Source organism: Rhinolophus sinicus, linkage group LG01 (assembly GCF_036562045.2).
Source record: "Rhinolophus sinicus isolate RSC01 linkage group LG01, ASM3656204v1, whole genome shotgun sequence".
NCBI lineage: Eukaryota > Metazoa > Chordata > Mammalia > Chiroptera > Rhinolophidae > Rhinolophus > Rhinolophus sinicus.
The window spans coordinates 191068000-191081015 of record NC_133751.1 but is presented as its reverse complement, the minus strand read 5'-3'; the positions used below and the strand labels follow the sequence as shown (position 1 = coordinate 191081015).

Here is a 13016-nt window from a genome sequence, read left to right as displayed (position 1 = left end):
ATCTTCTTCCCCCTAACTGAGTCACCCTTGTCTTATCCTGACTCCACTTTGCCAAAATTTGGTCTTTTATTAATATCTGTAGGACACTTGGGTCATCCACTACTGAATCTCTTATTCCATTCTAATTTTAACCATTTTCTCATTTTCTTGTCATTCTTTGTAAGTATCTAAACTATTCAAGAATTTGCTCATTCATTCAGCAAATATTTAATAAGCACCACATAAGAACTGACATATCCTACAACTGTGCCTACTTTAAAAATATACTTTCTAATTTAAACTTGTTTACTCTTGCCTAGAGTCTCTGTATAGAAGCCTAGAAATAATTTGGAAGATTTTTAGAAGTGTTTGTTTTTTTTAAAAAAACTTCTACTAAAACACACCAACAAAAACAAAAGGTCGGGTAGAGGTGGTAATTAATTTTCAGTATTATTTTTCCCCCAGCATGCAGATCCCTACTCCTGTCTTCATAAAATCCTTCTCAATAATTATACCAATATATATTTTCCATCATTTCCTTAAAATAGCCCATCTTTACAATAATGACTGGACCACCGAGGTTACAATGAAAATTTCCTTCGTTCCCCAGTAGGAACCAGACAGCCAGGGCTGTAGTATAATAAAAAGCAAATTTCCAGCAATAAAACTTTCCATTCACCCACCCATCTTTATTCCCCTTCAGAAATGACACTGATACTAAAATGAGTTAGTCGTTTCTACTTCTCTTGGCACACACTGCAATTTATAGCGAGAACGGTTATTTCCAAAGCCCAGGCTTATCGGTGGGATGCTGTCTGTCTCTCCTGTGATGGTGGCCATCTGTTTTGGAAGAGGAGACAGGCTAGGAGAGCATTACCTGAATAGCTTCTTCCCGGAAGGCTTTGATGCAGTCCATGCTTTTCATAAAATACGGTGTTTCATTAGTATCCAAAAACTGTTCAATGTGATTTATTAGCTGGTGACTCGCTAGAATACAAGACAACAAATTTATTTTTCTTTAGGTATTTGAGTGATGCCTGTTAGAGAGAATGTATGCTTCTGTGTGCCTGAAAGTACCTATATTACGGTTTGAGAGCCTTGTGGTCAGTATGCACAAAAGCCAAACTTCTTTTCGCAGGGGTAGGGGCTTAATGAGATGCAAAATGCTGATTCCAAAAGTCAGTATGTGAAAAGTCTGGATAGTGCTAACATACTTTTCACTAAATACAATTTAATTTCTAAAATGCTTAAAATTATAACTAGATGTTCCATCTGGGATTTCAAACACTAAGTTCTTGGGTTTTTCAAATTGTTGTTTCTCTTCCCCCCAGACTTTAGGGGCCATTTGGGTCATTCACAACTGTCCTTCCTGATAAAGTCATAGAAAAATAGATCCTCTAGTCCTTCCCCAAGTTCCACACAGGGTAAGTGTCAGACAGTGCAAGACAGTGAAAAACAATGAGCCGGGGACACCCCATGTTCCACTAATCAAATTAGAAAAGAGCAGCCTTGTTTTAATTTAATATCCCTTTAGAATGGGAAGTCATTGCTACATATCGTCTGCCTTCGGCTGAACCCAAATATTCTCTCTGCTGCTCAGCACTCTCCAAGCCATTAATACTTAATAAACAATAACTGCCAGCCAGCAATATAAAAAATGCTACAGAAAAAGGAAGTACATTAATAACACTGTCATTTCCAAGGTGGACTGCAACTTGAGCCGCGTCACAAACAAACAAACAAACAAACAATACTTCATTAGGAAGAAAAGCAGAGGAAAACAGGAACATCAAGTCATCAGGGAACTTAAGTTGCGGAGCAGAACAAAACTGAGCCTTGTGACCTGTGTAGAAGAACAAACCAAGGAGAGAGGCACCTTCACAACGTAGAGTTTCACTCGCTCTCGCTTGTCCCCTGAAACCACTCACTAGTTGGCAGCTCGGCTTTTATGCTGCATGGTCAAGAAATCCTACGACGGTCTGTTTGCCAGAACCATGGCCTCAGCTGAGCAGCCTAACAGTCGTGTGCGTGTGTGTATGTGTGTGTGTGCACAATACTAATGAAAACGATTTTCTTTCCTTTTACGAAAACTATTTTCAAGGCTCGCCTATAGAGAGGCCACTAAGTGAATCACAGTGACCTGAGCACTGCTCAATGCCTGACGAAAGACATCAGACTCCGCACCACCATCTTATTTCCTAAGGATCTTGCAGCCTGTGGAAAGGATTGTAAAACTGAACCAAGTATTTTCTAATATAATTTTGCAGCAAGAGAAAATGTCCTCAGTAACCATTTCATCTCTCCTACCAACTAGGAGATTATGATCTCCATTATAATAAAGTGCTTCACAAACTTGAGGGATTAAAGAAACACTTCCTTGCAATTTCAGAAATCTTTACCAATGTATCCTGCAGCAGTGAATTAATATCCAACAGCAATTCAAAGGAGAGGAAGAATGTTTGGATGAGTCCTTTTAAAAGGTAAATAATACAACCCTGATTAAGTAGGCAGAGCAGAAAACCATCAACAGAAATTCAAAGCAACAGAAGCTATCTCCTTTTTTCAGCTTGGAAAGGAGAAGTAACAGAAATGTTTGGTATTTCCTGTACCACTTACAGTCGCCTCGTTTTTCAGAGTTTGATATAAAGTTTATTCAGAGTTATATATCTGGGCACAAACAAGAGCTTTTACAGGCCAATGGCAGTAATCCCAGAGATCCCAAGTTTCTCATTTCTTTTGAATGAGAATGAGGAATCTTGGAATGCTATAATGTAAAATATTCCTGTATGCTTGATTCAGCGATCATTTTCATGAATTTAACCTGGTATGTATTTATTGTGTAAGTGCTATGTATAATACACTATGGTATGTTCTGTGGAAGATTCATTTAAGTTGAAGATAAGACCCTTGTCTATGAGGAGTTCACAGTGTAATAGAGGATATAACACATACATAAAAAATAATAATAGGAAGTAAATGTGAAGACTGTTAATAGCGTTATGGAAATACAGCAACTGATCCGAATTTTTAAAAATCTGTGGTTATAAGAAAGCTTCTTGAATTAACATGGCTTTCCATCTGGGCAATGAAAAATAGAATTTGGTCATCATACAGCGGAAAACAGAATGGGCGAAAGCAGGAAGAAGAGAGGTGGGAAAGCACAGGGCATGTTAAGAAGAAAAGCAAATGGTCCAGTGTATGGAGTCCATGGAAATGAGTCCAGGAAACAAGGAGAAGGAAGGATTAGCTATGAAGAAGTGGGAGGGGAGGGAGCACCAAGAAGAAAGAACAGTACGTGTGAGAGTCCTGAGGAGGGATCCAGCTTGGTTCCCTAGAAAGTGTGGGGAAAAAAAGGGTTCAAGACCAAATCTTGAAGAGACCTCAACATTTAGAAACTGGACAGAGGAAAGAGCTGCTGAAGGAAGCTAAGACGGGATGGTCAGGGAGACGGATGAAAACCAGAAGGATATGGTATCACAGATACTACGAGAAGAGATGATCTGAAGAGGAGAGTTGTCTGCTGTGTCATAAAGTATTACGTGTTATTATGACATAAAGACTGCACGGAACAGTGTTAAAAAAACAGGACAAGGCATTAGGGATGGAAGCTTAGGGAGTCCTTAGACTCAGGAGCCCAGGTAACAACTACACAGGTACTGAACTGCTTTGCTAAAACACAGCTTTCTGACCCATTTTATCTTGAAGTGAGATGGAACACACACATATACACAAACACACAGTTGCCATCTTACAGAGAAAAATAGTCAAGGCACTAACATAAAGCAAATGCAAAAGCCAACAATCCATTGGCAGTAACGATATGGAAGGAAGGGGTTCAAAGAAAAGTAGGAGTGTCAATATCCAGTTTCTATTTAAGAATGAAGTCTTTATGTATTTGTGGGCCCATCTGGATTTAGTTTTCTTATTTACATGTCACATTGTCCCATCCTTTCCTCCAGAAGGTTCAGGAACACTGCTAGATAAACATCCAAACTTCCAACAAATCCAATAAATACAAAGAACCAGATTGATTTTGCCCTTCTAGGAATAATCAGTTACACGGTCTGTGCATTTGGTCCACGATTCTGAATTCTGTCCCTCTACCTAGACTACTTTGTGGTTCACTGACTGTAATGAACCATTTAACACTAGCAAATAACTGTGATGGATGACACGTTAATATACTGAGTATCAGAATGGGATGTGGACAGGAGACTTCCCTTCCCAAGTTCGGTGACACTTCCTATTTCCCTGACACTTTTAATCAAAGTAAAATGCAGAAATGGCTGACAAAAATAATATATATATTTTTTGGCTAGATGATGCTTTTGCCTCCCCTTTCTTCCTGGCCCACATAAAGGAAATGCTGGTCATTGGGGTGCTTTTCTCTGTTTCTGTGTCAATTATAGGGCTACGGAATGGCCTGTCAGTCTTCATACTGACAGTAAATCACAGCCCAAATAATAATTCACCAAAATGCTTTTCAGAATTAGTCAAAGGCTCAATAATACTCATTAGCAGCTATATAAAAAAGGCCACTGGAAAGACCATCTATCTTAGGATACTAAGTTAGGCAAGGGCCATCATTTATCTCAAGGAGTCTTCAAAATCAAAACGTCTGTTCTGGATTTCAAAAATGGTCTGGATTTTGAGGTTTTAAATATGAGCGTTATGTATTAAGCCAGCATCTTACATGGGTACAGACTGTTGATACACAAAATTAGTCTCCAAACAATAATACTGTAGTGTTATATTAAAATGTTATCCACATTCAGAAGTGTTATGTAAGAGGAAAATGGCATTTTTCTTCTTTAATCTGAAACGTATGTTCTCCCCCTCTAGGGAACACATTGAGTGCGATCGAAAGCCCCACAAAATGAATCAACTCCCTTCTTGCTGCACCATCACACGGCCAAAACTCCTGGGCCACGTGCTTCTGTCTCTGACTTTACATTTCCTTTCCACCTCTGTTCTCTGCAAAGATGTTTCTAACAAAGAGAAAGGAAGTCATTTATTGTGGGTTTCTTCCCTCCATTGGACAGAGCCAAAAGCAGTAGGTTCACTCATCTGCCACACACTGTATGTAAAAGACTGCAAAGCCATCTCAAATGATTTTGCTGAACTCAGGCATCATTCAGGATGTTTCCCAATTTAATTCTTGTCATTATCTCAATGCCTCACGTGAATTTTGCTTATTGAAGATGGGCACATTTTGCAGATGTCAGCAGTTAAATCATTTTTAAATGTTAAGAAGAACAGATTTACATAGCTAATGACAATGGCATCTTTATAAAACAAAATTAAAAACTGATAATAAAAATCAAGCACTTAAATAAATATATGCTCAGGTCAGTCATTAAGACAATGAAAAAGGAATAGTATCTATCAGCAAATAAAACTCTAAGTAAGTAGTCCACTCTACCACTAATTAAATCTACATATAAATTACAATCGCAGTTTTAAGCCAGAAACTTAAACATCTGCCTGGTAAGAAAATGAGTCTGTTTTTATTAGTAATATAGGCAACTGACACAGAGACGGATCACAAACAGGCTTCCGATGCCTCCTCATGACAGGATGTACATTGGCCGTTGTGTGTATGTCAGTCAGGGCCCAGCCAGAAGAACAGGAATCACTGAATATGGAACCCAGAAAATGTAATGCAGGCAAGTGTCACGGGTGGTGAAGAGATGTAATGCCCACTGAGAATGGTGCTGTAACCCAGAGATGAGGACTAGCAAGGAGCCCTCAGCAACCCCAGAGTGTGTGGAAAACAAAAAGAGGGGAAGGGAGAGGGAGGAGAGAGAAGGGAAGGGAGAGGAGAGGAGAGGGGGGTGTACGTAGAGCTCAGGGGCCTGGCCCTATGGGAGTGGAAACCGGGGAGGACTGGAGACGCTGCCCAGCGAATTAAGGGACAAAGAGAAATACCCTGGCTGTTCCCTCCCTCCTTACTTCCCAGCAGGGTCTCCCACTGGCTAAACCCGGTAGGAAGCCAGTAGACTTGGCAGCCTGGGAAATGTACCCTGTAGGAGCCAGCTCTGCCCCCACCCCTCCCCCAGATCCAGTGCATCAGGAGAGGCTGAGGAGCGCATCTAAGGGCCACCAGCACAATGTGTGATTATAAACCCACGGAGGTGGGTGCCCCATTTGATGCACCGGGTAATTCCAGGAGGTAGAAATTAACAAGATAGTCTTTAAATAATAAGGGAAGATAAAACGTAGTTTTTTTCTTTCCAGTGAAGTAGGATACAATGAAATTCAATTAAAAGTTATTGAAAAGGTTCACAAGCATATTTAAAGCTTTTCCCATTTTTTTTAAAAAAAGCTGTACTTCTACAAAAACACAATTATGTAAAAAATATGATTTTCACTTCTACTTGAAACATCTCCAGAGCTCCACCCAGGTCCCTTTCCTTCAGGTTTAACCTGATGACACACAGCGACCATGGTGATATAAACCAGAGGAACCGGAAGTGATGGAACTCTTCCCATGGCCGGCATGTCCTTGCAGAAGCCAAATGTACTTCTGACAATCGAAGTACAAAAAGAAGGTATCCTGAATATTTTTCCTCTAAGTGACAAAGATATGCTGATTTACTTCTTAAACACCCTTTCTGCTTCCACTTCCAAAAGAGTTAGGATCTAAGACCCCAGGAAGAATTTACCCTGAATGTTGGTGCTTCTTGGCCTGGTATCGTTGATAGTTATGCAGTCTTTAATGAAACAGTTTTACTGGGGAAAAACAAATCACTGGGTGGCCAACAAAAGAAACTGAGAACTGGGAAAAAAGTATAAGCTTTATGAACCTGAAAAGGATATTGCAATGTTTTATTTGGAAGCAGCTGGCCTGTGAAATATAAACAGGACAGCTCTGCCCTGCTCTTTGCGCCTCCCCTGTCCTGCCTCCTATTAGAAACTGTTACACTAGACTCTGTCCCAGACTTCCTCACCTAGCAGACTGCCTCCCTTTTAGGAAGTCAGTGGATACCCTGTAGAGAACAGCACAGACAATATTATGCATGACCAGTGGCAGGAAATTGAACTAAGGTATATAAAGTGCTGACCACCTCAACCGTACAGCTATAGCCCTAGTTTATTATTATTATTACTACTATTATTTTTCTTACCAATAACTAAAAAACTTTAACCTCACCATTTAAACTCCACAAGTTCAATAACAGCCCATTTTTTCATGCTTAACGATTTTCTCATTAAATGCAGTAATTTCTTACAAATTGCACTAATAAAAGTAAGTCCTGCTGAGTGTTTCCCCCCCATTTAATGCAGCCTTTTCATTGATGTGTTAAATTAAAACCCCAGGCACAAGGAGCAGAGTAAATGCAAAGTCTTTATTGTCGGAATCTATTCCTGCAGACTATGAGCTCTCTCTCTGTTTTATTTTTGTTTTTATTGGCGCTAACTGTGAGTCCTACTTTGTAGCCATAGGAAGAATGATATTGAAGGTCTCCTGGTCTTAGCTCACTCTTGAAAAAAGGTGATAGTGCAAGCAATTGAGAAACTAGAAAAATGGCATCCAGTTAGCTCATTGGTTGTCAGCTCAATTTATGTAAGAGAACATTACAAGTCTTTTTCATTCTGGATGAATAATATTTCTCATCTTAAATTATTTGGGTGTCAAGATCAGAGATCTGTTCCCGAGTCAGCTGAAAAATTTTAAGTTTCCTGGATAATGGGTGTGTTCCATGGCATTCTAAGGTCTTTAATCTTTAACACGTTGCGTACGGCGGGGTTTAAATCCCTCGTGAAGATTCTCGTGATCCGTATGCAACGTGTTAAAAACATTCCATTTAATGATAAAGATCCACTGAACATGTCCCCCAAAAACTTAAGGTTATCAATTAATATTTACAGGGCATAGAGAGGTTAACTAAAGACCAAAGAACATCCACTCTAATTTAGTGTAACTAATTTCCCCAATTCCAGAATGAATGCACTTAAAGTACAAAATTCGGACGTGGTGGTAACATAAGAAAGAAACTAAAGGAAGACCTCATCAAATGATAAAGTGATTTCTTTGGCTTGTTCATATAACGTATATGCCCTATGCTTGGAAGTATGTGCTGGGGGTGGAGGCAGGGAGTAGAGAGGGGGAGAGAGTGTCCACAATTTTCTAAGGTCCTAGAATTCTAAAACGTGGTGAAGCTCAGTAAAATAAAAGTGATATAGAAAAATTAAGAACCTTCCCACCTGACTTGATCCCATTCTAGATGGGCAGTAGGAAGGAAGCAGAATGCAAAATGACAGTGTCTGGTCCTGTAACAATTTTACAGTATCTGTCTAGCTTCAGTACCTGAGTGGATGTCATCAAACGAATGCAGGAAGTGAGCAGAAGGAACCAAGTAGCCATAGTAACTGTGCCGCAAAGAGGAAACACTCTGGAACAGGAGACCAATCTGGCAATGGGATCCAATTAAGAGTTGGTAATTGAATGGAAGTGCAATTCATGTATTAGTTGAAGAGACACAGTGAGTGCTGAGTTAGATGCCTCACCAAGGAGAGAAGCAAGAGGCTACAGGTTGAACGTGCTTTTGTGGACGATGGAGGAGCCGGAGGCAGCACAGAATGATGTTTTATGATGCCTCAAAAATTTGAGTCATTCTTTAAAGGAAAAATCAAGTACCAGAAATTTTAAAACACCCGTATTTCACGTGGTAAACCTTTCTAAAAATTGACAAATAATGACACCCTGTGTTTATATGGTACCTTTCCTTGAGGACCCCTCAGAGCCTTCTTTTATTCCTCCCCTCTATTTTTTTCTGATTTTGTGAAGAATATTGTGTAATATTGTAGAGCTCAAAATATAGACATATTACTTTTCTCTAATTCTTTGATGGGGCTAACATTTGTGAATTGATCTAAAGAACCTGAGAATTCTGCTGTAATTCAAAAATTCAAATTGTTATTATTCCTAAGCACTGCTGTGTTCAAGTCAACAATGGAAACAAAAAAAGAAATTACTAATAGCTGGAAGTACCCAGAGAACATAACAGATGGAGGTTATTTGTCTCACTGACGGTAGAGTGGCAGCAGCATCTTTGGTGATGAATCATACTATAATAAAAACTAGTGGGCACTGGTATCCCAGGACATACTGGCTCTAAAATCACATGCATCTCTTTAGAATGGGATTTGCGGGTGAGAAAAAAGAATGGACATGCTCTGTGGAAGGAATATCATGAGCAAACATACAGAGGCAGGAAAGCACTGTCACAAGGGTATTAGCAGGAATACAGCTTAGTTTGAGTACAGCGATCACCAAGCGGACCTGTAGAAAATGGGTCTGGAATGGCAGGGTGGGACTAGATTGTCGAAAGCCTGGAATGGTGCACTAATTACAAAGACGGGGAAAAGTTAAGAAGGGCTGACCTATAATGAAATCTGTGCTGTAAGAAGCTAAATCTGTACCATCATACAGGATGAGCTGAACGAGAAGAACTCAGGATAATTAATAGAGAACGCCATGACTGTCCAATGGTGAAGCAAGGAAAGCCTGAATTAGAATAAGGGTAGTTAGGATGGAAAGGAAGAGCTACATCCAGAAAATGATTAGAAATTAGAAGAGAAATTAGAACCAGGTACTAAGTGGTCACAAATGCTCATCAATAATAAACTCAAGAGACTAAAGAAGAACAGCAACAAAAATCTCTTATTTCTGGGGAAAGTCCTATTAGCACCCACAGCACCAGGACACCCCATCACTTAAGCTGTTGCCTTACTTGGGACAGGCTTCTTTGGGCCCTCTCCTAGCCAGCCTTTTATGGCTCGGGTTATACCAACCTCCTCCATGAATTCTTCTTCAAACTGGTCACCCACCTGCATCTGTACCCCACTCTCTTACTTCTGTCTTACTGCTTTGGATGAACTATCTGCGCATCTATCTAAGTTACCCCTTCCATCTGTGCCCTTGACCGCACAAGTCTTCCCCAGTCAAGGATGTCATCCAGTCTCATACCTTTATAGCACATCTGTATGGTGACTTCTCCTAGATTTCTATTTATAACCCAGACCGTTTTCCTGTAGAACCAACTCACTACGTCTTTTTCTTCTGAGTAAATAGCAATTCCTTCCAGTTGTTAGGCCAAAAAGCTTGGGAGTCATCCGTGACTTGTTTCTTTCTCTCACACCCTACATTCGAATCATCAGCAAAACCTGCCAATTCTACTTCAAAACCTATCAAGAATGTGAACTCTTTGCACTCTACCTCCAACACTACCTCTGTCACTTGGATTACTATAGTAGACTTCTCCCTTACCTGCCTCCTTCAGCCTCACTCATTCTCAACACAGCAGCCAGAGCACCTTATAAAACATACATTAATCACACCATCCTCTACTTAGAATTCTCCAGTGGTTTCCCATTTCTCTCAAGATAAAAGCAAAAGGTCTGGGAGGCCCCACGTGTTACGTGCCGCAGCTGCCTCTCTGATCTCATCACCTTCTTTCCTCCAGCAAAATGGATGCCTCCCTGATGCTTCTGCACAAAGCCGAACAGTCCTGCTTCAGAGGAACATGCTGCTTCCTCTGCCTGCAAACCTCTCCCCAGAGAAGTCCACCAGTCTCTCTCCTTCACTTTCCTCAATGCTCTGTCTATATGACACCCCAAAAGTGAGCATTCCTTGATCCTCTACATAAAATCACAAGCCCATGTCACCCCAGCATTCAGCATCCCACTATCCTGTTTTACTGTTTTCTACACTGCTGTCACAATTGAATAGTGTTCCCCCAAATTCATGTCTTTTCCAGAACCTCAAAATGTGAGCTTATTTGGAAATAGGGCCCTTGCAGATGTAATCAAATTACATGAGGTCATAAGGGTGGGCCCTAATTCACTGTGACTGGTGTCCTTACAGAAGAGGTAAATTTGGACACAGACACAGAGAGAGAATTCCATGTAATGATGGTGGCAAAGACTGAACGGATGCATCTCCAAGCCAAGGAATACCAAGGACTGCCAGCTGTCACCGACAGCTAAGAGAGAGGCTTAGAACAGATTTCCCCTCAGAGTCCTCAGAGGGAACTAACCCTACTGATACCTTGATTTTGGACTTCTAGCCTCCCAAACTATGAGAAAATACACTTCTGTTGTTGTGAGACAGTTTGTGGTACTCTGTTACAGCAGCCCTAGGAAACCGACACAAGGGCTTATCACCATTTGACATATATTTTCTTGTTTACTGTCTGTGTCTTGCCACAGTGATTAGCACATAGTAGGATGCTAGCCATTTGCTAAGGGGATGAATAAATGGAGTAGGTCTTACTGGTTTACACCTTTATGGAAAGAAGATGTCATTCTGTGTTCCTTCCATTTAAACCCATACACTGCATATTCAGTATTGGTTATCACTAAGGAAAATAGACAGTTTAGAATTTTTTATCACCACCCTGCACTTAATTTTACAGAGATGAAAATGGTTAAAATAAAGCTCTATGGAAGGGGAAATACATAGACAAAAAGTAACAAGCTATGTTAAGAGATGTGTGCAAGTGTGTGTGGATGAGATGTCATCTCCAACATCATCATGACTATATGCATGCAGGTATCTATGGAGTAATTAAAAATGGGGACAATTAAATTATGGGATAATCCAACCTCACTTATTCCACGTATCTTCTTCTATGTGTATTAGATAAATAATGAATCAAACAAAATAAACCTTGAAAAATGGCACCAAAGAAGAAACAAATGAAATGAAAGAATAATGAACCTATAAATTTTCCAAATCTATAAACATTACCTAAGACTTAATATACTAAAATACCTATTGTCACTAAAATGTAAGTTGGCTTTCATTACTCACAACTAATCATCTTTGTGCTCTAACAAGTTCCTGAAATCTACACAATTTTTTTCTGTACTATTGTAAATGAATTCCTCCCATGAAGCAGAGGATTCTGAAACATAAACATAATCTTGCGATACATGTACCTAGTATTTTTTTTTTAACTCCCATACCTGAAGACCTTTACTTAAAGTACATTTAATATCTGAACTGACCATATTTTCTTTATTGGTACTCTGTAGAAAATCACTTGGGTCTCTAGATTTTTGTTAGCTAGGTGAGACAAAAATTATAAAGGTCTCACTAGCCCACAAGGTCTCAAGATGAATAACTTTCAAAACTCAAAACATCATGGAGAACAGTTAGAAAATCAACAAAGACATAGATTTGAACAAACTATCATCCTAACTGACCCAACTGACATTTACAGAGCCCTTCACCGAACAACAGCAGAATACACATTCTTTTAAAGGGCATATGGAACATTTGTCAAAAGAGACTATATGCTAAGCCATAAAACAAGTCTCAATAAATTTAAAAGGGTTGAAGCCATTCAAAATATGTTTTCTAATCACAATAGAGTGAAATTAAAAATCAATAACAGAAAGAAATTTGGGAAATCTCCAATATTTAGAAATTAAACAACATACTTCTAAATAATCCAAGGGTCAAAGAAGTAATCACAAAAGAAATTAGAAAGTTATCTGAATTGAATGAAAATACAACATATCACAATATCACAATTTATGGTGTGCAGCTAAAGAACTGGCTAGAGGGAAATGTATAGCTTTATTAGAAAAGAAATGAGGTTTCATATCAATAATCAAGCTTCTACCTTAAGAAACTAGAAAAAGAAAACCAAATTAAATCTAAAACAAGCAAAAGGGAATATAAAAATTAGAGCAGCAATCAATGAAATAAAAAAAGGACAATAGAGAAAAATCAATAAAACTAAAAGTTGGGATCTTCTAAAAAGATTAAAAAAGAAAATCTACTGTGAAATTTATAATAAAGGAAACCTCAACTAAAACTGGGAGTTGAGAAGACCTACAGAGGGAGCTCTCACACCCTACCACTCCAGGTCAATTATGGACTCCAACAGAAGAGACTACCTTGCATTCCCAAACAGCTACTTTACTACTCCAGCAGGAGGAGATTTTCCTTTTGCCTAGCAACAAGGCCAGCCAATGGAAACACCACAGCTCAGCCAACAAAAAGCTGTTGTCACTTAACTCTT

The 13016-nt window shown here is 39.4% G+C and overlaps 1 protein-coding gene across 1 annotated transcript in view; it reads right to left on the bottom strand.

Annotated features, from left to right (window-relative positions):
• The window catches only part of XRCC5 (X-ray repair cross complementing 5), an 82164-nt gene that overhangs the window by 12553 nt on the left and 56595 nt on the right, over positions 1–13016 (bottom strand). Inside the window, exon 17 of the mRNA XM_019727052.2 lies at positions 857–966. Within this exon, the coding sequence (XP_019582611.2) occupies positions 857–966 (110 nt within the window). The remainder of the gene's footprint in view (positions 1–856; positions 967–13016) is intronic.